The 26,380-nt window shown below is 34.0% G+C and overlaps 2 protein-coding genes across 4 annotated transcripts in view; both read right to left on the reverse strand.

Annotated features, from left to right (window-relative positions):
- The window catches only part of LOC149425431 (uncharacterized), a 93,139-nt gene extending 76,689 nt beyond the window's left edge, over positions 1 to 16,450 (reverse strand). The window contains exon 1 of one of the 3 annotated variants that reach the window (XM_089650642.1): positions 14,930 to 16,450. In XM_089650642.1, the coding sequence (XP_089506768.1) occupies positions 14,930 to 15,117 (188 nt within the window). In that variant the 5' untranslated portion in view covers positions 15,118 to 16,450. The remainder of the gene's footprint in view (positions 1 to 14,929) is intronic. The other 2 variants (XM_089650643.1, XM_089650644.1) reach the window with 2 other exon arrangements.
- A 2,237-nt stretch (positions 16,451 to 18,687) lies between these two features.
- Hmgcl (hydroxymethylglutaryl-CoA lyase) lies at positions 18,688 to 25,818 on the reverse strand. The gene is made up of 6 exons (XM_089650646.1): positions 25,185 to 25,818; positions 24,658 to 24,815; positions 22,554 to 22,677; positions 22,051 to 22,263; positions 19,619 to 19,807; positions 18,688 to 19,455 (listed from the first exon to the last, which is right to left on the reverse strand). Exons 1-6 carry the CDS (start codon positions 25,245 to 25,247, stop codon positions 19,162 to 19,164), a joined length of 1,041 nt encoding a protein of 346 aa, XP_089506772.1. The 5' UTR covers positions 25,248 to 25,818; the 3' UTR covers positions 18,688 to 19,161.
- Positions 25,819 to 26,380: the final 562 nt, after the last annotated feature.

Raw genomic sequence — 26,380 nt, forward strand, 5'->3', positions numbered from 1 at the left:
TTCAATGTCGGGAATTTTTTTTTTAAATTATTCCTGCATACTAGAAAAGTATATCATTTTAGATCGGAAAATAGTTTAGAAAGTGGGTCAAGAATTTTTATAAAAACAGTTAAAAATTAAGAAATTTTTCGGAAAAAAATTCTTTCGGAAAAATTTTAATTCGGATATTAGAGGCTCGGAAAATGGATCGGGAAATTTTTATAAAAACAAATATTTTTGACATTATTTTAAATTTAGACATTATCCATGTATAAGCCATTTTAAAGTGCGTGGAGTTAAATTTTTAAATAAAAGAAAAAAAAATCACATATTTCGATGATAGTTTGAAAATATTTTTTTATTTATATACTCGTATGTCTCTTGATGATTATATATAAAAATCTATTATCATCATGAGACGTTATTTTTTGTCTATCATAATAATTACTGATTACAATTATGGCTTAGGTAAGTACTAGAAAATAAGGCGAAACGCAACAAATATTTTTTGAGATTTTAGAAAAAAATGGACAGTTTTCATTATGGCAACTAAGTTACATTCCGTGTTTTTTTAGGGTAACAAGGAAACTATTTATAATATAATATATCTAAACATTAGATATCCAACACGGAGACAAATCAGTATAGCTAATTTATTAAGAATTTCTTCAAATTATCGGTAATCTGATTAAAAACGGCATTGCAGGCCGTTTCCTGATAAACTTTTAGTAAATTCCTAATATATCTCTACACATGTTCTTTCATGCCCCTGCATCTGCCTTGATAATACGAATGATGAAATGCGAAAATATTACGATTTTTATGAACACGTGTTTCATCTATCATGATAATGCATTCATATTTTACTAAAAGTTTATCAGGAAACCTATTTATGATTGGGTTAACCCATATTTCGCCGCTATCACTTCCCGTAGTCAGATATTGATGAAATTTGGATATGTTGCATATAAACTTTGTTATTATTGTTATATTGTTTATATCTTTTGTACGCTGATGACATAAAAATATTTGCCATTGTTCGGAATTTAAACGATTGTCTGCTCATACAAAGCGACTTAGTAAGGTTCGAAACGTTTTGCAATGAAAACAAAATTTACCTAAGTTACAATAAATGTAAACAAATAAGTTTTACTAAAAATCACAACGCTATCAAACACAATTATTGTATTGGTAATTATTTACTCGAGCGCGTTTACTGTATAAGAGATCTAGGCGTACTTTTTGATTCCAAACTCCAATTCGATGCGCACATTGATAATATTGTGAATAAAGCTTACAGCATACTAGGATTTGTCATCAGAAACAGACGTGAATTTCGAAAACCTGAAACATATCTTCTTCTTTACCACACTCTGGTCCGTTCTCAACTTGAATACTGCACCTCCATATGGAATCCACTTTACGATATCTATAAAGAAAATATTGAAAGTATTCAAAAGAAATTTTTGCGATGCCTCAATTACAGAATGAGCGCACCCAAACGCGGGTACATAAATATGCTCTCGAGTTATAACGTCTCCACTCTATCTAACCGGTGAACATACCTTGATCTCATGACTCTGTATAAAATCGGTAACAACGTTATTGACTGTCCCGACTTACTGAAATTAATAAACTTCAAAGTACCACCCAGAGTAACAAGGCTTAACGACTTATTCCACATTAGCAGGACGCGTACAAATGCTGGTGTCAGGGATCCAATCAGAAGGATGTGCGAATCACTCAATCAGAATCAAAACCTCAAGGACTTTGACTTATTTTTTGATACACGCACTACTTTTAGTAGAAAAATGAAGACTGTTTTCTTACAAAGTTCAAAGTAAACAACTTAGACATACTTCGTTTAAATAACTGTTTTCTCTGTTTAACATTGTTTATCTATTTATATATATATATATATCTCCTCTTCCCGTAGTATGTTGTTATATATATATATATATATATATATATATATATATATATATATATATATATATATATATATATATATAACAACATACATATATATAGAATAATGTTCTCGGTTTACCCGCGTAAAGTAGTCCTTAAAAGTCCTTTTAAGGACTACTTTACGCGGGTAAACCGAGAACATTATTCTACATCTTACACCCGTGAAAACCTTAACCATAACATATATATATATATATATATATGTATATATATATTTTTTTTTTTTTTGTTTTACCCTCTAAATTTTTTCAAAAATAATTTGTAAATTCTTATAAGGATATTGCGTATTTCTTTCATATCTCTATTTGTAAAATAATATTCTTATGTATATATTTTTCCCCTATTTATAAGTCAAAATATTTGTAAATTATTTTAACTGCTGTTTAAGTAAATTCGTGAGAAATAGTTTGGATGCAGGTGAATTCTCTAGTTGATGTTTTGTATATTCTTTTCTTGAGAAATAGTTTGGATGCAGGTGAATTCTCTAGTTGATGTTTTGTATATTCTTGTCAATTGATATCTGTATCTTTTTTTTCTTCTAAATAAAAAAAAAACACCCAATTAAGAAAATTAAAAAAATTAAAATACTTATACTTAAACAAATATGAGATGTTGCGTTTTCGCAACGTCAGCGAAATAGGGGGGTAAAAAGTAAATGTATGTAACAAAATAAGTTTTTTTAAAGTGGATTTATTTGTATTAATTTATAAATCATATTACTAACAGTAGCTAAAATTTAAGATATTGTAGGAATAAGTAGGAAAGTGCACCTTTCCAAAAGACATAATAAGAAATTAGCATACATAAATATTACAATAAACATTATTTTCCGGTATGGTAAATTTCGTTACATTTATGGCGCAATGCCACATTACACTCTGGACACATATAATATGTTTATGAATGATATATACGACATCTCTTTCTATTTTCTCCTTTATTTTAAAAATAACTACTCCCTGTTTTACTTTTACCTCGATGCTGTCGCAAATCTACGACTAATCCAAGACTTATATCCAAACGTGATAGGCTTGCCATGAATAGGTATACATTTTACACGAATGCTTTCCTCTATAAGGGGGCATGCCGTATAATTCAGAACTGTTTTAAAATTTTATTTAACAAGGTCAAATATTAGAATAGAAAATAAAACATTTTTTAACTTATTTCCACTTGTTTATTTTACCAGTACAGGTTTCGTCCTATTATGGACATCTTCAGGCTGGCAATTGAAATTCTTTTGTTACAGAATTTATACAAAATTACGTACACAATGTCAAGGTAGGTACATATGTTTGGGTTATTAAATTACACTGGTTCTTTAAGGTTAATATGTCATAAATTAGAAATAATAATATAACAATAGTCACTATAGCAGAATAATCGATAATTTAGTAAATAAAATAATGAATTTTCCTGCATACCACGCAGGACAATCCGGAAGAGAAGAATCAAACTGTATAAAAGAACACCTCCTTAGTTGGGCAAATCAAAAAGTGGGGGGGGGTTATGATCTATTGAACATAATTTTGCATTTACCAGAAAACGAAAATTATTTCCACAAAGATAGAGATGTCAAAACTCTTAACGTTTGTAACAAAGGATTACATAATTAAATTACACAACTGTTATTTAAGGTAAATAAGTCATGAATAACAAAATGTTCAATAATCATCAATACATACATCGCAAATTACTTAGAATAAAATGTTACCTCAGAGTCTAAGGTAACATTATTCAAATTAATTACAATGGATATATTAATGGTGACTGAGCACCATGTTCCAACTGTTTATTCATGACATATTTACGATCAATTTTCTTCGTTAGGCGATTAATTTCTAGTAATTCTAATCTGTCTAATTTCTGTCCCTTTTCACAAACGTGAAGAACCTTGACATCTCTATCCTTGTCAAAAGTATGTTGGTTCTCTAGCAAATGCAAGGCTACGTTCGATAAATCTCCCTTTCGATTTACCCAACATGCGAAATGCTCCTTTATACGGGTCGATACTGCTCTTCCTGTCTGTCCCACGTAACATGCAGGGCAATTCGAGCAATTCACTTGGTAAATTCCAGAGTTATCCAATTTATCTCTCTTATCCTTATTGTTTATTAATATCTTACCCAAAGAATTCACGCTACAAAAAGCTGTCTTACACTTCTTGTCATTGTCTATCAATTTCGAAACTTTATTTGATACTTTCCCAAGGTATGGTATTTTACACCATTGTTTTGTTTCAATTTCGTTTTCTGGTGTATGGCCATATGTAATTGAAGTTACAGTGAGTTTTTTATTTTTCTTTTTTATTAGATTATCTATTATTCCGCTATCGTAACCATTATTCACCGCAATAGCTTTGATAATGAGTAGTCACCGAACCTCGGTAGTGTGCAGTCGTGTTAACTTCCAGTGCTCTGTGTTTGACGGCTGACTGACGGCGGCGCGGCGTACAGATAAGATTTATTTATTGTTACATTTTCGTATTCATTATTTTTGTTTCTATTATTAGTTTGCGACGCAGTTGCGTGTATTATTTCTACCATTTATTATTTCTTAAATAGTATTTATTGTTTCATTTTTTTTTAATTTGTTGAAATGGAGGAGGATGAAAATCGACCTCCTGACCCTGAGTCCATTTCTAAGATTGCAGACGTCTACGATTCTGATGATTCCCAAGCTTCTGTAACCATTCCTTCCCGAAAACGACGACCTCCGCTTTGTCTTAATGTACCTCCTAAAATTAAATCTCTTTCACAAACAAACGAATCCCCAATCTCTCATGGAAGTTATAATGATACCATTCCTACAGAAGCAAAAGCCATTGAGCTTATGTATTCTATTTCATCTTCAGCTCCATTTATTGTTTATGTCCAAAGGACTGAACAGGGGAAAATAATTCATCCCCTGGATTTCGGTAAATTTATTTTTAGCTCAAAACTCAATAACCTCGGTATTATAAATGGATCAATAAAACCGGAAGGTCGATACAAACTATCCATAGAATTTAAATCCGCCACATTAGCTAATGATTTTGTTAAAAAAATAGGTTCTCTTTCAAATAATAAATTTAAATCTTTCATACCTACTTTCAATTTAACCAGAATGGGCAGAGTAAGAGGTATCCCAACCGATCTATCAGAAACAGAAATAGTAGACGCTCTTAATGACTCTCAATTAACTCCAAAAGTTTTAAAAGCACGTCGTTTGAATTTCAAGGATACTTCCACCGGCACCACTATATGGAAACCTTCCCAATCCGTTGTTATCACTTTTGAAGGTCAAACATTACCATCCCGTGTATTTATTTATTATAACGCTCTTCCCGTTGAAGTATACAGATTCCCGACGATCCAATGTTTCAACTGTTGCCGTTTTGGCCATTCAAAACCTATTTGTCGTTCCCCTCCTCGTTGTTTCCATTGCGGAGAGGATCATCTCTTTGAACAGTGTCAAAATACAACGAATAACCCTATTTGTATTAATTGTAAGGGCAACCATACTGCTGTTAGTGTGGCCTGTCCAGAGTTATCTAGACAGAGAAATATCAAACAGTCAATGGCTGCAGACAACATTTCCTACTTTCAGGCTTCTAAATTATTCTCTCCTACGAAAAAATCTTTTGCAGAGATAACGTCTAACGCTTCTATCTTTCATTTTTCTTCCCCTAAATCCCCTCTATCATCTTCCCACAAAGAAACAATTTTCAAACCGATAAAATCTAATCCAAAATTTATTCCTTCTTTCGATAAAAAACTACATAATGATCTTTTACTTAACCCGAATGGGAATAATAAATCCCAGGCTCCCAATGGGACTGCCTTAAAAAACTGTTCCACTTCCGATATCTTACCTAAAGTCATGATTGAAAATTCTTCTTTTATTCAAACTTTAATTACCCTATTAATTACGATCCTTTCAAATAACAATAAAGTACCGTCCAACGCTGCCGATTATATGAAATCTTTACTTTCTAGCCTTCCCGATGTATCCGCAACTGAGCAAAATACTTCAATGGAATAGTAGAAGTCTATTCGCCAACAAAATTGATCTTGTACAGTTACTTGATGAACATAATATTTCAGTTGCTGCAATCTCCTAAACGTGGTTAAAACCCTCATACCGATTTAAGATTCCTGGATATCATTGTCTAAGACATGATAGACTGGATGGCAAAGGTGGCACTGCTCTTATTATACATAATTCTATCCCTTTTAAACAAATTACTTTCAACACTCTCCCCAATAATTTTCAGATAGTAGCAGCTGTTGTATCTGATATTACATTACTATCAATATATATCCCTCCCTCTACAATTTTTGTTGAAAACGAATGGTCAACATTTATATCCCAGATTCGTCCCCCGTATATGATACTTGGGGACTTCAATGCTCATTCTCCTTCTTGGGGCAGTGAGTTAACAAACCGTTCTGGCCATAATCTATTAGAATTTATGGATACCTATAATTTATGTATTCTAAATGATGGATCTCCAACTCGTTTCACTGCCCCTCAACATCGGAAAAGTGCAGTCGATTTATCTCTTTGCTCATCTTCGGTGATTCCCATATGTTCTTGGAACATTCTTAAAGATCCACTTTCCAGTGACCATTTTCCTATAATAATTACCTTCCACCATCTATCTTCCACGCATTCCTTTTCGATAAACAATAGTTTTAAATTTAAAACGAAAGACGCGAATTGGAGAAATTTTTCTTCAGAATTAGACTCCATTGTTCAAGCATCTAAGTCTTCCCTTGTCAACACTAGTTTACAATGTGAATTATTTCCTAACATGATAATAAAAGCTGCAGAAAAAACACTTAAAAAACGTAATGTAAACATTAAGATAAAACATTCCACCCCATGGTGGGATGAAGAATGCACTAGTGTCGTCAAATCCAGAAGAGAAGCAATTTCCATTTTCCGTAAATGTATGTCTTTCGAAAATTACCTTTCTGTGAAACGCGCCCAGGCAGAAGCGAAACGCGTTTTGAAAAACAAAAAGCGGTCTGGATGGCGAAAATTCTGTGAACGCTTGTCTCCTGAATCTCCCCAGTCATCCGTATGGTCCAATTTAAAAAAATTCGGTTCGTCATATACTCCCCAGCGTTCCAAACATATTCCAGAAGAAATTATTATAGGTTTTGCTGATAAGATAGCTCCTCCGTCAGTTGCCAGATGTGAGGAAATGCCTTCCTTTATTTCTTATCCATCTCACTCTAGCTGGCTGGACTCTCCTTTCTCAGTAAGTGAATTAAATCGAGTAATCAATTCCCTTCCAGACTCTTCTCCTGGCCCTGGTGGAATCTTATATAGTTTCATTAAAGCATTCTCAGACATGTCGGTTGAATATTTTTTATCCCTAATTAATTACATGTTCGAAACGGGATTTATTCCTGAAGTCTGGAAAGTTCAAAAAATTCTTCCGATTTTAAAACCTGGCAAAAATCCATCTGAAATCTCATCCTATCGTCCTATTGCTCTTTCGTCGTGTTTAATGAAAGTAGCAGAACACTTGATAAAGAACAGATTGGAATGGTTTGTTGAAAATAACAGAATTATCTCTCCTAATCAATATGGCTTCCGGAAAAAGAAATCAACCATAGATAATTTAAGTGTATTAACAACAGACATCCGTATATCTCAGTCCCTTAATTCTTGCACTCTGGCCACATTTCTTGATCTTTCGTCAGCTTACGACGATGTATTAATTAACATTTTGAAAGAAAAATTAATAAAAATTCCCTTAAAACTAGTTCAATTTATTATTAATTTGCTAACAGACAGATCCATTATTATCCACTTTTCCTCAAAAACAATAAATCGCAAACTATGGAAGGGGTTACCTCAGGGGTCCGTAATCAGTCCATTATTATTTAATATATATATAAGTGATTTAGACAATGTAATTCCTTCATCTATCAAGCGACTTTATTTTGCTGATGATTTCCTTATATATTTATCACACAAAAATCTATCGCGCGCTGCGAAGGAATTGAATTTGGCTTTACATAATATTAAAGTTTGGTTGTTGACAAATGGGATGAATTTAGCTACGTCTAAAACCAAAGTAGTGGCTTTTACGCGCAAAAGAAAAATACCCCCCTTTTCTGTCTGCTTTGATAATGTCCCTCTTCAAATCGTTAAGCAAATTAAATTTCATGGACTACTTTTGGATCATAAACTTTCCTGGCTCCCGCATATTCAGAAAATTTCGGCTAAGTGTGAAAAGGGGCTAAATATTATGCGAGCTGTTTCCAGAGTGTGGTGGGGATCTCATCCTACTACTCTTAAATTGATGTATGGTGCTCTAGTGCAAAGCCATTTGGATTATGGAACATTTCTTTTCGATCCTCTTCCTAAATATTTGGACAAAAAACTTGAAAGAATTCAGTCGAAAGCGCTCAGAATAATTATTGGAGCGATGAAATCTTCTCCAATTAATTCTCTCCAGGTAGAATGTGTTGATCCCCCCTTAATTCTGAGGAGACAATTCCTGGCTGATAAATATATTTTTAAATCTTTTTCTGTATCGCGTCACCCTTTAGAACAAAGCCTTGATTATTTGTTCAATAACTTAAATAACGAAAAAAGATCGACAGATAAAAATCGACTTCCTCTCCTTCTAAAAAGTTTTCTTTCATTCAAATCTCTGTCCTCTTCCCTCCAAAATCTACAAAAATATCCTATCCTTCCTATTTTCACTATCCCATTTGATTCTATCAATTATATCCCCAATGTTATAACTTCAGACTTCCGAACTGATATTTTAACCTCATCTAATCAAAATGTTGAGGAAAAATTTAAAAACATTACATCTTCTAAGTTTCCAGAATTTTCACTCATTTACACAGATGGTTCTAAGTCTGATAACAAAGATTGTGGAGCTGCGGTACACATTCCCGAATTCGATTTAGATTTGTCTTATAAATTGCCTAAAGAAATTTCTATATTTACTGCAGAATGCTTCGCAATTGAACAAGCTTTGAGCCAAATCCAGCTTTTCAATATTCGACGAGCCTTACTGTGCACTGACTCACTAAGCGCAGTGTTGAAAATTTCCTCAAATATCCATAAACCAGAAGACTATATTATTTATAATATCAGAAACACCCTTAAATCTTTAAATGAATTAAATTTCGAGACAATATTGGTTTGGGTCCCTGGCCATTTGGGAATTGAGGGTAACGAGAAAGCCGATTCTCTAGCTAAACTTGGAACAATTTCTGGCTCTAATCCTTTAGATTTTAGAATTCCTATCTCTGACGTCATCCCAATTCTTAAATCCAATATGATTCGCTCCTGGGAAGAAAATTGGTCTAATACGAAAACCCGAACTGGTGCTTTTTATGCTGGAATACAAAATCATATACCAAGTAAACCAATTATATAATTATATAATTCCACGGCAAGAAAAAATCCAAAATATTTATTTCCTGTATCTCGAGAATGAGAATTGGTCATTGCTCCATTGCATCCCATTTGTTTAAAATCCGGGTCCTAGATAGTCCACTCTGCCAGTGCGGCATGGAAAATGAGACTCTTGATCATGTTTTCTTTAATTGTAAAAATCATTCATCTTTCAAAGGCATTTATCGTTTACTTATAAAAATCACCCACCAATCTCCCCTTAGTATTCCTTATTTACTTTCTCTTAACAATTCTCGCATTTTCTCAGTTCTATACAAGTTCATAGACTTGAATGACTTCAATATTTGAGATTTCCTATTCCCGTATAGATTTCCCATAAAATTATAACCATCTCCCCTAACTTTAACGGCACACAGCACTCTTTTTAGGGTGAATTGCCTAATACAAAAAAAAAAAAGCTTTGATAACATTCAATTCATTACTGTAATCTATATCATTCAATGGTACATGTAACAGTCTATGGATTAGACAATGGAATATCGACAATTTGTGTGAGATGTGATGTCTCGAAGAGCTGTGGATGATATTATCACTATATGTAGGCTTCCTGTATATCGAAAATTCCAACTTGTTATTAACAATCCTAATTCCTACATCTAAAAAGTTGATTCTATCTCCTCCTATCTCCATAGTGAATTGAATCGACCTATTGATTTGATTTATCTCCTTGATGAAGATATCCAGCTGCCTCTGTGTACCAGTCCATACGATCAAAATGTCATCCACGTATCTCCGATAGAAAACAACATTCTTAAAGGACACTAACCTCTCAATGGTCTCTTCTAAGTGGTCCATCATGATCTCTGCTAAAATTGGAGAGATTGGGCTACCCATTGCCAAATCTTTCGATTGTAAATAGAATTTATTATCAAATCTAAAAAAGTTTTGTTTTATGCACACATTTATTATTTGATTAATTTCTCTCTTTTTTATAATATTTATGTTGCATTTCTCCATATAGTTATTGATTATTATTTTTAATTCATCTGTAGGTACACTTGTGAATAGACTAACAACGTCAAATGACACTAGAGAGGCGTTGTTTGGTATATTTATATCTTTTATCAGGTGTATTAGTTGTAAACAATTTTTAATACCATATTTTGGTTTGAAATTTAAAGTATTTTTAATGATTCTATATATTGGCGTATTTTGCTAGCTTGTAGGCTGGTGCTGAGTTATAAGCTACGACGGGTCTCACTGGTATATCTAATTTGTGAACTTTAGGTTGTCCATACAATCGTGGACATTGGGGGTTCATGACAGTGAGGTAGGATTTTTGGAATTTATCTTTAACAAGTGTTTGGCATGTACTAAGAATTGAATTTATTTCTGCGGTAAATTTTGGGGTTGGATCTAATTGTGTACCTAATTTTGTATAAATTCTGTAACAAAAGAATTTCAATTGCCAGCCTGAAGATGTCCATAATAGGACGAAACCGGTACTGGTAAAATAAACAAGTGGAAATAAGTTAAAAAATGTTTTATTTTCTATTCTAACACTATATAATTCCACCACGTATAACAGGGTAATAAATAAACTCATAAGGTCAAATATGGTCTAACTTTATAAAGTTTGTCGGTAGAATCGAAATTTGAATTGTCATCCAAATGTAAATTGCTCTTGACATCACGATAGGTTTGTCTGGTCATGCATGACCTTTCAAAAAGATTTTTAATGTCCTCATCTAGAGACCAATACATTCCTAACGAGGTAACCTATGATATCCAGTTTAAAATAAAAATCCTGTAATTTTTTATATTATTTATATTCAATGATGTGTTTATTTTGTTTTTTAATGAATAAAGCCCGATGACAGCACATCAGAAATAAGGCCCCAACACGTTGGCCTCACTACAACTGTGACAGAGACACTGCCCGAAATCAAACGATTTTCGTCGTGGCTTCGCCTAACCCGGACTACCAGCTGAGTCCATCGTTTTATCAAAAGGTGTCGTGGACAAAGCCACGAACAACCCGACAAACATATAAGAAACGATGAGATAAAATAAGCAGAGGCCTGATGGGTGAAAATATGTTAAAATGAAACATTTGCCATCGAGATAAATGCGCTCCAGAAAGGAGCTACATTAGCAAGTGACAGTCGGCTCAAAGCATTGAACCCCTTCCTTGGACCTGACGGCCTACTGAGAATGGACTCACGTTTACAAGCCCTCAGTAAAGTGCCCCAAGAAGTGCGGACAACCATTATAGTGGACGGTAATCACGCCTATTCACGACTCCTGGTGAGCCATCTTCACCAGGATTCCGATCATCCGAGTACGGAGAGAACGATTGCTGATTGTTGTACAGTTAAGTTAATGAGATCACAATAAAAAAATAGTTCAAAGAACTCGGTACAAGATTTACCCACAATTTTTTTTCGCATATTCAACTCTTCTGTTCTCAAAGTTATTTGGCACTCGCGGATATCTAGGTTTCGATTACTTCCCACGCATTTCCCTTGGTACTGACGACGTAGATGTTGATGGTTGGGGTCGGGATGGAGTTGTTGAAGGTTCACTCACGAGCCTCTTGGAGTGGACTTTCAAAGTTCCTGCCGTATCCCCGAACGTATGGCTAAATGCAGCGTCTTCGTGTCATTGTCATCAAAATCCTCTTTATCAGAAATTTCGGCGAGTTTAGGAGGTAAAACGACCACATCTAGAATATCTTCTTCGTCATCTTCATCGTCGATATTCCAATTCTTTGCGATAAAGTCGGCAGCCTCTTGTACGGTAAAAAAGTTATTTGGATTAATCTTATTCAAAAGAAAAAAATACAATAAAAGCGATTGTTGCCGGTTATTACGATTAAAATAATTCAAAAGTTTTTACCCCCGCATTTCGCTGACGTTGCATTAATGCATCACTTAAATAAATTACGTAAAATGAGTACCTACAGAAATGATTTTTTTTAAAGTGTAGGTACATATAATTAAATAGGAATCGATTCTGTATTAAAGAAGGCTAAAATATATTTAGAATTTTGGTCTATGTCAACGATAATAATTATTTAAAAATTGCTTATCTGAGTGTCGTATTTTGTCCGACTTTGGGGGCGTCTACTTTGTCACTGAAGCAAATATGTTTCTATCTTTCAAGTTCTAACGGTAAAGTCAAACTTTTTCTATAAGTAACTGAAAGAATAATGGTGAATCCTTATCGAGTTCTCAAAATATGACCCAGCAACCAAACTGTTGCGTTTTTGCAACGTCAGCGAAATATGGGTTAAGATCCTGCAATCCCGTTTTTAACCAGATTACCAATAATCAGAAAAGATTCTTAATAAATAAGTAATACTCATTTTTCTCCGTGCACCTTCCCAGGAAATTAACCCATAGTGAATAATTTTATAAATCAAATGTTCACAAAACGCGTGGTGATTTTATGAACGCAATAATAATAAACGATAATAGAGATTTTACGTGTTTGGCACGTGATTATCTGATAGGAATGTTTAATGGTACTGCCCTCCAAAAATATGAACCGAGGTCATTTCACTCTTTTTACACGAGCATACAAAAATTATCAATACAAAATACAGACACGCCATTAATATCGATCTCAAGTAGAAAAATATTGCATAATATTTCCATTCTTCGCTTACTTCTAAATTCGCACAAATTATTGAAATAATATCACTTCGTTTCAACATAACGAAAGAAACAACTATTTACATCACGGCAGGTGGAAAAACATGAAAAAAATAGTTTATTAGGTTCTTGTTTTGGTTTGTTTAGAACCCCTTCCGGCAAATACCACACGGCGTCAAATCACGTGAAATTTTAATTTTTTAATTAAATTGCAACCCTCAGTTTGTCTCCCCTGGTTTTATAGTGTTTTTCTTGCAGTAAGTAAGTAACTAATTAAGTAGAAAGGAAATGTTAATTAATAAGAAGTAAGGTAAAAAAATTCAAATATTGTTTTTTTTCCAATAATTTTTTTTTAGAATAAAATATTACAGTACGATATTACACAGAGGTGCATTTCACCTAAACATTGTGTTAAAATGCGGGGGCTTGAGCTCGCAAGAGCCTAACTACAAAAACTGGTGTTTCGGTAATGCCACAATCATATTTATTAGTGACACGAAGCTCTATCTCGTACATACAGCCGTTTAAAAGATACATACACGATTTAAAAGGTGTATCTCAAAACTATGTTTTTTGTAGATCCTAACACCCCGAATTAAAATTAAAACACTGAGGTGATTAAGAAACAGATTTTTTAATGTAGACATAGGTATTTCAATAGGAGTAATAATTCTCTCCGGGTGTAATTCCGATCGTGTGTAATATCATAATAAGCGTGTGGCAGGGTTATAATATCGCTACGAAACATAATCGGTACGTGAAAATCACGCCTGCGTAATTTCTTACTGACAACAAAAATATTTAAAGAAAGAGATCTGTCTTCAGCGAAATAGATTATCAGATTATGAAAACTCACAACTCTCTGTTAATTAATTTTTTTGAGATTTTAAATGATGTTGAGAGGATAAAGGTGTTGATTTCACAACCAACGTAACGTAGGTAAATTTAGGGCAACTTTAACTGGCCATCTCATTTTTTGATATCATCACAAGTCAAAAATCGACGATTCTGAATATTTTCATTTGAAGGATCTCCGTTAACCCCGATTTTCGGTTTGTCAGTGTTTGGTTAATTTTGATGAGCGTTATTATCGACGGATTAATCAAAGTCTGATCAAACAGCCTAACATAAAATCTGACAAGCCGTCGCGTAAAAAAATAGTGCTGACCATTGATTGAGACGTTGACAAATAATGTCAGGTCGGTCAAACAAACATATTTTGTATTCTTGTTTTAAAAACCTTGGTCCAGTTCAGAATGACGAGCAGCAGTACAAACAACATACCAGAAGTATATGGTAGTAGGAGATTTTCAAATATTGTCAGGTTATTCGTAACCTGGGAATGTTTGACTTTCTTTTTAAAATAAAAAAATTTTAAAAAATAAAAATCTTCCTAATGAAAGACCACTATTCAATATGAAACGTTGCTTGAAATGGCTTAAGCCGTGTTTGGTGACCATATCTGAATAGATAGGTACTTCACTATTATCCTTTGCCGCATTTCCTTCACTTCCACATACGCTTCGGTTAGAGGGAAGCAGTTAAGACTCTTAGGACGGGTTGTTTCACAGAATTTGAAAAAATCATCAAATTTCAACGTTTAATTTTCAAATTCTTTGAAAGTCCTATTCAAGTTCTGTTATAACGTCATTATAGGCCAGATTCTTCAAAAAATTAAACTATAATAGAACTTGAATTTAACTTTCCAAATTGATGAATTGTTCAAATTCTGTGAAGCAACCCGTCCTATTCACATAAAAAGCGGCCAGATCTAATTAGCCAGATGCCTCAAAGAAAAAAATGACCTGTAGGTACACGACAACCAGAAAAGTCAGCCGTTTTCAGGAGTGTATTAAATTCAATGTTGGCCTAGGTACATTAGATCATAGGTGGGTATCTACTTAGTGAATAAAAAATATATTTTTTAAATATACGTCGTCAGGTCTTACCGTGAAGAAGCTGAGTTCCAGGATGCCAGGCTGGGCGAGGACACCGTCAGGTCCTCGTCCTTCTTCCTCCCTCCATGCTCCTTGTAGTCCCTGAAGCACCTCTTGCACCGCGTGGGCCACCTGACCTGCGGGTGGAAGCCAAGGGGGCACAGGGGATCCCCCTTCGCCAGGGGGTACAGGTGGTGCATCTTCACTAAACTCTGTCTAAACACGCATCCCACGAATAATTCCTATTATTTTACGTGTACGGCCACACAACTGTGTTGCCATTAACCAATGACAATAGTGTTGCCATAAAACCATAAATTAACTTAACGACTTTTCACGAATACCTTTTGTTCTTGAGTATATAACATGGGATTATTTACCGCAACACTCGAGGGGACTTTATTTTATTTATTTTGATTCACTGTTATTATTGTAAAACCAAGTAAAAACTTGAGTGGGTTTAAAAGGGCACAGTAAATGGGGAGTACCTATTATTAAATTATAATGATTTCAAATTATGTAGCTGGCTTGAAAATAGTGTGACACACAAAACATTTGCAAATAAATATTTCCACCTCCTTCTAGTAGGTACCTAACAAGGATAATAGAATATAGGTATTAGGTACACACGTAGGATTGATTAATGCTGGACGTTGTGACGTCCGTGGTTGTCAAAAGTGTTTTATCGTGTCGTTTCGGTTTTAAAATACGTAGGTAGTTATGTCTAATTGTGAGAATCTTACACTTTCGATATATTTTAAATGCCACTTAATTTATCAACTTTGTCACAAACAATTTCACTGATACACCTTATCTCGTCAAGAAAGTTCATTTCAATTCACTTCTTTCTTAATTTGTCACCACAATTAAAATTATTTTAATGATTTCAGGTGAAACTTCAATCATATGTCATGTAGGGATTTGACAAAGTTTAGAGTGCCGCGTGTTTCTGGATTAGCAGATTCATGTAAACAGTCGCTGTGACGTCAGATGATGATAAATGCGATGAAAGTCGAAACTCTATTTTCAGCACCTACGTGGAAAACGTGCGCCATAAAAAAAACTTAGACACGGGGAACGGTCGATTCTAACAAAACGAGCTTACTGGATTTTCACGCCTAATGGTAACTGGGTAGGTGCTTTTAATTTAGATTTGGACTAAGTACTTATGTAGCGACGTTAGTGTTGATCTTTTTTGAAGTTGGAACGATAGGGCAGCATTCCCTTATTACATAATTGGGACGTTTCTTCCGTTTACGCGCGTTTTCCGTCGGCGCGCGGACGGCGGCGATGGCGCGTCGATCACTGAACGGTCATGGAGAAAAGCGGCGATATAATTGGAACTCAGCGAATAAACCCGCCTGGACTGGGGATCGCATTTAGCCGGTGTATTTTCTCGGCGGTCCGGCAGCGCGCAGTCCGCCAGCTTGACTGACTGGAGACCCAGCACGGGCAAGAAGCCAAATCCGGGTTTCTGGGCTTCTGGCTTCTGGTCCGCGCGGCCAACTTCTCGCTCCTGTTAAATTAACATTTCGCCGATGGAATGCACCGGACTGACACTGCGCAGCTCGACCAACCGCAGCAGTTGGAGAAAGGTCATCTTTAATCATCACTTGAGGTGCCGAGGTTTTCACAAACTAATTTAATGACTTCAGCCTTGGTAAAACAAATATTGAGAGTGTGATGACGAGGGGAACATGCGTAGATGAAAAATATTATTACTAATTCCCACTTCACAGAATTCGTTTCGGGAAAATTATGTTTTCTCAACAAATTTGTATTTACGGAAAAGGTTAATTATTGAATAATAATAGTTGTCATTTTTTTAAGTGAAACTTCTTTACGCGCGTCATGCAATTTCGAGGACCGGAGTAAAACCGACTCATGAACCGTCACGAAAAACCGTGTTCATTTCGCTATAGGAGCCTAGCTAATATTATATACCTAGTTTAGGTCACTCTCCAAACTCAGCTTCGCGGTCTAGAGGCAGAGCGCCCAACTGTTGTCGTGAAGAACCGAGGTTCGATCCCCTTTTTAACTAATTTTTTTTTCTTTTTGTGATTTTTTTAATACGAGGAAAAGTGATAAAATGCTCTCGTGCTGCGACTTTTAGATATTTTGACTATATGATATTTTGGTCGAAATATAGCTTACAAATCGAGCCGGTAGAGTCGCTCGGTATTTTGATTAATTATTTTTATTTTGAATCATTAAAATTACTAATCAAGACCGATAACGCGACTAATTACCCTCGCAGACGTGCGAGACAAGTTTTTTTAGTAAAAAACACAGACGTAAGTGAGTTTTTCAAAATTTAGAAATGTTTTTCAAATTCAGACTCCATACGGGTATGAGACTGTTAAAACACGTTAGATCTTTTCCAAAACGGACAAATATACGGAAATATTTTGAAAAACGACAGATATGACTTCACACTGCCGATATATTTTCGATTCGACCCTATATAAAGCGTTAACGAGACGTTATGTGATATTATTAATTTGCCTTGTTTGAAAACGAAAACGAAAAAGAGGAGTACACGCTGTATAGGCGATTTTCGTCGCGCAAGATACCTCTCCTCGCGGTCTAGAGGCAGAGCGTTCGACACTCGTTATGCAGGACCCGGGTTCGAATCCCATATTTTTGTAATTTTAATTTTTTTTTATCACATGCTACTTATAAATATGTCAATATTATGAATCTAGTTAAACATTCATTTGTTAACAACACGCCTATAAATAAATTTATGCTTTTTAAAACTATAATGTACAGCATTCTGAATAATAATAATATGAAATGAAAATAGAGAAGAATACTAAAAGTTTCACTTCCGTCGTGCGTAGGCTTGCCACACACTGTATTTTTTACTGGGTCAATCACAATTAGAGTTCGCAATCCCGCGGGATATCTGCAAAATTTTATTCCACAGATTTGCGATATTATAATGTGCGGGATTTGCGGGATTGAATAAAATACAAAACTTACACCAAAAACAATCTGTTTATATAAATAAGTGGTGGTCAATCAATGATAATGAAAAAGGCAGCCAAAGAGGATCTGAACTTTATGTTAGGAAGAGAGGACAGAGCCGCATCTCAAGCTCGGTAACTTCAAGATCTGAAATCCATTTTGAAGAAAATGTTCCTTTTAGAAAACGGAGATATCAGATGGATCTCCCTCTGATAATTCAGTTAGCACATACTTTCTTGATGATAATCCCACCAACTAGTGTGGAAGCAGAGAGATTATTTTCGATATATATCTGAACAATATAGTCCCAAAGATGATTAATCCCAAATTACTGCGGAGAGTCATGTCAATGACAGTTATGTTTTTATATTAGTCTTAAAATACTTATGTTAATTTTTCAATTTATTTTTATAAATAACTACTAGTTCCAAAGATGAATGATACGAAAAGTCCCCTTAAATGACTTACTATGTCACCTTTTCAATGTCTTATACTTACTTGTATTAAAGATAATCCATACCAAATAATAAAAAAAAGTTAATGAAATGTTGGCATTATTTCAAATTAATACCTCTTCATAAAAATCAAGGATTTCTAAATTGTATCCTGCAATCCCGCGGGACTTACTAACCCTAGTCACAATAATGGGAATGAGAAAACACAATTGATTTATAAAATAATGATTTTTTTATTCAAATGAGCTTATTGTGTATCCAACACATAATTTATTAACAATTTTTTCTCTTACAAACTAAATAACAAAGTCTCAAAAATCTATTCAGTTTAAAAAATAAGTTCTTTTCATTTTAAGCTATGTAGGAAATATGTAAAATTTTTGCATTTTTATTTTAAATATTTTATATAAAATTAGCAGTAATGACTGAATATTAAAATTATCACAATTTTAAAACTCTCAAAGAGCAATGTTATTATTTGGTTTCAACGACAAAAACTATAAAGCGCATAAAATATAATTTTCAAAATACAATATAAAATATTATCTTAAAATAAACCTTAAATTCTATTTGTAGCCTTGGTTACCCTGATGTGTAGATATTAAAAAGTAATAGGTTGGTACTAAATTAATTATTTACTATTATTAGACACAATTTAAAAATGCTAATGTTTCCATTTGACAAATTTAAAATGATAATGTTGCCATTTGTCGGATAAATTTATTTAAATGATAATGTAGCTATTTTTGTTAAAATCAACTTTAAATAATGTTGCCATTTTTCGATAGGCACAACTTCAATAAAAAGACAGAAAAATATTTAAAAATTATGACTCTTCTTGCTTTTAACATTCATGGAGAGCTCCAATATTTCTTCATTGTGGGTGACTTTGTCCCAGAGGGAGTTGTTGACGCGGGAGTCGGGCTCCTTTCCGAGGTGCTTGCAGATGAACCGGCCGGCCTTTATGAGGCCCAGGAGGTCGATCCCCGTGGGCACCCCGAAGCCCTGCATCATGTAGACCAGGTCCTCAGTGGCTAGGTTTCCCGTGGCCCCCTTGGCGTATGGACACCCGCCCAGGCCGGAGACAGATGAATCGAAGCAAGTGATTCCTTCCTACAAAATTTTGTTAATTAATTACCCTTCAAAATGTGTCTGTATGCCAAAAGGAGCCTAGGAGCCAAAAGGGTTGCAAACATCGAAATATGATCAGTGAGTTGATGGACTAAGTGACAAGTGTCAAGTAAAAATTAATTTTAATAAAAAAGATTGGACTTACTTCAAGTCCCACAAGAACGTTGGCCAGCGCCTGTCCATAGGTGTTGTGGCAGTGCAGCGCCAGCAGATCGGGGGTGGACACGTGGGCAACCTCCTTGAGCATGCGCTTCATGGCACCCACGGTTCCCACGCCAATGGTGTCGCCCAGGGACACCTCGTAGCAGCCCATGGTGAACATGGCGGACGTCATCTAGATAACAATGTCATTGATATCTCTTATATTCTAATTTATTTATTTTTAATGACAAACTTTACATTCATCTAAGCCATTAGTCCAAATGCTTTTAAGTGCATGCATGGTAATTTAAATACAGTGAAATCTCTATCATTTTTGAAGGGTCCTGTTGAAATAAACTATGAACTCAGAAAAATAATGGATGCGGGAATATATAAAAAAAGTAACATTCAAACATAAATGCTAAATAATTTTTTAAAGATACATATTTCACATAAAAATGAATGTGTTTAAATAAATATTATGCAATTACTAAACTCTTGGCAACATCAATGCGTTTTTCAGGCGATTCTTTTTTTACTTTGACAATTTTTCATCTTTATTGAAGTTTAAGTATGGAGAGAAGTTGTTGCGTTTCGTTTCGACAAGATGTGAATCTGCCTGCTCTGCATGTTTATTTTGATGTCAGGGGCCCTTTGGTCCAGTCTCATTGAAAATGTGTCAAAAGATGGGTTTTGGTTACAGCTCCGTAATTTCATCATGACTTGGTTCTGCATTGTTGCAATAGTGGTAAAAATGACAAAGTTTACAAGTGAATTCGAGTGAATACAAAGGATTTGCCAAAAGTAATGACACCAATGAGATACTCTCAAGTATTTTTTTCCATTTAGTTACTTTTCTTTATAATTTGGTTAAAATTGTTTATGTTAGCATTTCGGAACACTGGACTCGCATGGCATTCAAGATCTATAGTTATTATACGACAACATAAACGAGCCAAAAAGGGGCGAGAAGGTGTAAGAAGATGCAAAAAAAGCTAAGGTGAACCAAGAAGAGGCAAGAAGAGCCTAGAGAAACTAGAAGAAACAAGAAGAGCCAAGAAAGACAAGATGAACTAGGAAGAGCCAAAAGGAGGCAAGAAGAAGAAAGACGTAAAGAAGAAAAAACAAAGCTCCATCAATTCCTCTAATCCCATTTAAGCCCATCCTAAATTCCAATATGTTTTGACTAATTAGTTTGCCATATATACCGGTCGATTAAATTCCAATCTCCTTCCCATCCTCAAAACATGTGTTCCAATTCCTAACAAATCAGTACCCCCTGGTGTACAGATTGCACCGGGACAGGATTGCTCCCGGCTGATCAATCGTATCGTATTTATTGAAGCGTAAGCCCTTTTTTCACCAGAAGATTCTTTTTTAAGGTTGAAATGCTCAAAAACTAGAAAGTAAAAGGACCGCATGCATATACCACTATGTTTGAATGGCAGCAATCGATTGAGTAAAACAGTTTTTAAAAAAACTGCATTCTTTAAACGATTAAAGAGGAACTTACTAGCATAGGGGAACGATTGATGCAATCTATTTTTGCGAGTTTTGTATGAAATTATTTCTGGACTGGAAGAAATAAATGACACATGTGTGAAATCGATTATGCGAGGAACGATCAAGATTTCACTGTATTTAACATTAATTATTTGTGTAACTTAATAAAGTAATAATGATTTTAAAATTAAAATATATAAAATAAACCCAAAAAGACAAAAATTTAAATAATAATACGTAAGCATTGACGTGGACGAGTGGTAGTCCGTAAAGGCCGTAAAATTATTTATTTACACCATTTAAGGTGCTGGTAAACGAGCAAGATAATTGCCGAAACATTAACACTATTGCCGAACTTGTCTTTGCTGTCAATAGTCTTGCACTAGTCAAGGTGTTGGCCGTAAATATTATCGTGTCCCAATTTTGATTAATATTCTTCCACACAAAATACAAGATGTTGAAGATGGTTTTTAAATATATATATACATGCACTTTGGACCCTTACAAAGAGATTGATATAAAATTATCAGACAGCAATGCCTTTCCCGCCATTCAAATAGGACCGGTATAAAGGGCAGAACTACCCTTCCCACCGAAGTGTATTAATCGTTTATGAAATTGATAGTTTTAGTAGCGGTTAGGTGGCGAACAGAGACGTACATATGTAACAGAGCGAAAAGAAAATAGAGAGAGCCTGGAAACATTGTCATAATAGCGGTAGCCGAGCAAACTCATCGTCAAGGCGACTAGAATAGGTTTTCACAAGAATCTTGACCGACATTACGGAAATACCTTGCCGGCAAGAAATTGTTGTAAAAAGTTCTCCTTTTACCAGAGCCTTTATTCATCAAATGCAATGTTTTACAGCCTCTATGAAATGCGTACGTCTGGTAAATAGGTTCAAAATAAAATGATTGAGATTTAAACCATTACCTGTGCAACTTTGTACGGTGTGACAGCGCCTTCATAGGGACAGCCAGTGACACAAGAGACATACCCTCTAACTTTAATATTGTTCTCCCTGGCCGCTTCAGTCACCTCTCGATACCTTTCGATGGATTCTTCAATGGAGCAATTCACATTTCTATATGAGAAAGCTTCACTTGCTGAGCCGAAGATGGCTATTTCCTTTGCCCCAGCTTCCATCTGTAATGAAGATGAAATTGCAAATGGCCATTCGGTCAGGAAGACCTACAAATATCTTAAATAGAAGATATGTAGTAGATACTTATAACTAGATATTTAGCATAAAACGACAATGTGTTTTATTACATTCAAGGTGTTCTAAACAATTTTTAGTGACTCCAGATTTCATAAAAAATTCCAAAGCGGATTTTTAAAAAGGCTATTAGATATAGCTATAAAAGGCTACCACCGGAGCATGTACTATTTTAAGATTTGGTGTTATCGTAAGCAATTAATCTCATAGAACTTACGGCTGCGTGGAATCCTTTCATGTTTGGCACCAGGACAGGATATCTAATGTTTGGATTTTTAGAGATACCTTTAATCACCTCTGCACTATTGGCCATTTGAGGAACTTTTTTGGGACTAACGAAACTGTAAGCCAGAAAAAAATACTATCGTTTATTTTTGTTCAGTTTGTTGAACTAAAAAACAATATTAATAATTCGTGGGGTAATTGCTACAACTAGGTAATTCTGAAATCAGCTTTTCCAAACTAGAAACACAACCATACTTTTACTTCCGCACCCATATAAGCCACAACACATTATGTTGCAGTAGTGACATACAAGGACTAGAAAATAGAGATGTGGATTACTGTGTAAATCGAAAAAGCTGATTTTGGAGTTACCTAGCTGTACAAATTACCCGTGAATTGATTTGTACGTCCAAAAATAGTCAAATTAATAGCTTAGCAAATTTGTTTGTAATTTTAATAAAATTCTACTGAAGAGGTATAAAATATAGATAGGTAGTATAAAATAGTTTTTTTTTTATATTGCTAAATTTAATATCGATTTTTTTTACCCACCGCAAAAATTAAAAAAGCGAAAGTAAAGAAGATTTTAAAAAAACTAATTTGAAATATGATTATAATAGCATCTTGCCTTCTCATTACCAAATTTTCGAAGGCCAACAATAATGTCACAAATTAAAATAATAAACTATTAAAACTATATACTATCAATTTTTTCTTCATTTACATTTAAACATACTTTATTTACGTTTAAATCCTGCTAAACTACTTTTGTAGTTTATCACGCAATATTTAATAATATTTTTAGTTAATAATAGGGTGCATTGTTTATTCCAGTCACAATGTGAAAGTATGTAGGTAGGTATAAATTTGTTGCATATTTGATTATAAAGTTATTCACGCATGTATAATCCACATTGTTAGAGAACTTCATACAGTAAAATTAAATTAAATGTATACCGCATCAATCAATAAGCATAAATTATTGAAATAATAATTTTTTTCAACTTAATTACTATGAAAAAACAACTTTTTGCAATACATAATGGTAGAAACTTTAAAAGCGGAATTTATCATTATAATTGACACCATGTTAAATCTTATTAGTACTAGTTGTTCTATGAATGCCTCACGTCCAAAAAAGTGTGTTTCTAATTATCCAGTATTTAATAAATCAAAAACCAAAATTTTCCCCAAAAAGAAGGTTTCATATGTAGGTACTTAAATACCTACCTACCTAATTATGACACATGTTTTTAATTTCAAATAAGGAATCACACAATTTGCCCAAAAAACGGCAATTCTTTTTTCAAACTTTCATGCGAAATGCGAATAAGAAAGTCCAAATAAATATGACGATTTCACATTTGAAAAAGAATTTTTACTGAACCATTAAAATGGCCACCATCTTGAACCAGAAACGAATATATTTACAGACAAATAAAATGTAAAACGAGCGAAACATGTCATGAACTCAACACGGGAAATATTGCATATTTAACTAAATATAACTTTAATAAATTTTTTGCATCACTCCCGACGTAAATAGTTGTTTCTTGGGTAAATGTTTCCCTAACCGCCGTAATTTTCATAGGCACAGATTATAGAAATTACAGTTCGTTTCAACTGAATTACTATAAGAAACAACGAGTTACGGGATGGATGGGAAAAGATGCATTATAATTCTATTTTTTCAATCAATGTTCAAAATTTACATTATAAAACGATCCGTTGTATGGAGTGAGACTTGCGTGTGTTTCGTTTCAATCTAAATATGCATAAATTACTTAATTGATCCAAACTAAGAATCTAACATATGTTGTACATGTAAATAGTTGTTTCTTGTAGTAATTGTTGAAAAAAAGTGTAATTTCTATAATCTGTGCCTGAAAGTGAGGCGGTTAGGGAAATAACTATTTCTTGTAGTAATTAAGTTAAAAAGAAGTATTATTTCCATTATTTTTTGTGGATTAATATTGACTTCCCCTTTTAACCAAAGCAATGCTTGTGTTCAATACTAAAGCATTGCTCAAAATCTAATAGGTAGGAAGTTTACTAGGTACAAATAATGTTACATTGAGGGTTAGTGTTGTTGTTACCTGGCGACTTCAATAGATGACAGTCCGCAATTGGAGAGCATGTTGATGAATTCAATTCTAACTTCTGCCGACACATTGATGGGTTCATTTTGCAAGCCATCACGCGGCCCGACCTCAACAACCCGGAATTCATTCTTTGACCTTAACTTCGCTTGAGTCTGAAACATTAATTTTATTTGCACTCAATATAGATAAAAGACAAGAATAAGTATTATTTAGTTGAAGCGGAGGAAAATTACTTGTGATGAAATTAAACAATAACTTGAATGGGATGACAGCCATTTACAAGCGTGGTCAGCGATCGTGAATAATTACCTAACTTTTTTTACCTACATCACTACATACTTGGGTGCGATAAAAGGATTATACAATATATTATTCAAGTTATTGGTTTTTATTTAAAAATTACTCTGCTCAAACTAAATTATTACGACAGAAATTATCAAACATAATTATTTCGCAAACTCAGAACTCAGAATTTATTATGCAGAAAATTTTATCTTATCATGAATACAGTTGTTACTTACTAAGGTACGGATGTTGTTTACACATTTCGGCACGAATTGCAGGCGGGTATATAGATTATTCATATTATTTATTTGTAAAATTGGTAGATATCCGAAAAACCACAATAGATTTTATTACAGGAGTAGTGGACTGGACCAAGAGCGAATGAGAAATGAGACCGAATGAGTCTTACAACTGAAAGATATTGCATGTGCCCGCGGTAACAATATTGTGACAATATATTATGATAAAAATGTTGCCTTTTGAAAGTAGTAACAATATTGTTACCGAGAAATCAAAAAGGTTTTTGAAATAATCTGTATACTACCCAAAGAACTTATTTTATTTACAACTTTTATAGTTTGGTTTGTCACTAAACTTGTCACTACGATATTCTGTATTATTCACATGTAAATGCCTAATAGCATGCTAATACATTTCTTTAGAGAAAGATAAGACAGAATTATTTTGCGATAACACTATTGACAACAACAAATTCCCATGTGACTTTGACGTTTGACTTGACGTTTTAACGGAACTTTTTAATGGTGTTGACGTTTGACTTGAAAACATTAACCGTTTGATTTCTCCTTGCTACTCTACTAAGTTGGCTTGTTGGCTTGCTCAGCTTGTTACATGCTAACTTACACTTGCTTTACTATCTATTCATTTTTTGCAAACAACATGGAACTGCATAATCTACGTACATATTATCAATTACTTGCAAAAAAAATCGTTCGAAAAATGAAAGAAGGTCAGTGGCGGTCATGTGGCGGTTCGTAAAATGAGGTAGTGTGGGTAGTGGGTAGGAGAGTGTAGGAGAGGCTGTGCCATGAATAAACCACTCTGGCTGTGCCTTCCCTAAAAAAATAGAAAACTTTAAAAAAATACTCCCAGAATATAGTAATAGGAAGCCTAAATTTCTTTAATTTTTTAATTACCATTTTCTAAATTGTAGAATCCTTATTAAAGCTACTTCAATTTAAATTATGATTTTATGAAAAGTAGAAACCTTATACCTACGTCAATTTAAATATTACTAGGAAATTGTCTTTAGAATTATGTAACTGTAGTAATACAGGACGTCCGAGGTTAAAGTGCACTCTCTTCGGGAGGTGATTTTACGTGGTTGTAGAAGTATGAAAGATAAATAACTTTTTTCGAAATTCCAATGTTTATTTACCCACAAAAAAATATTTTTCCCTATAACAATATT

Source organism: Hesperophylax consimilis, chromosome 3, assembly GCF_061612785.1.
Source record: "Hesperophylax consimilis isolate HC1 chromosome 3, BYU_Hcon_1.0, whole genome shotgun sequence".
Taxonomy (NCBI): domain Eukaryota; kingdom Metazoa; phylum Arthropoda; class Insecta; order Trichoptera; family Limnephilidae; genus Hesperophylax; species Hesperophylax consimilis.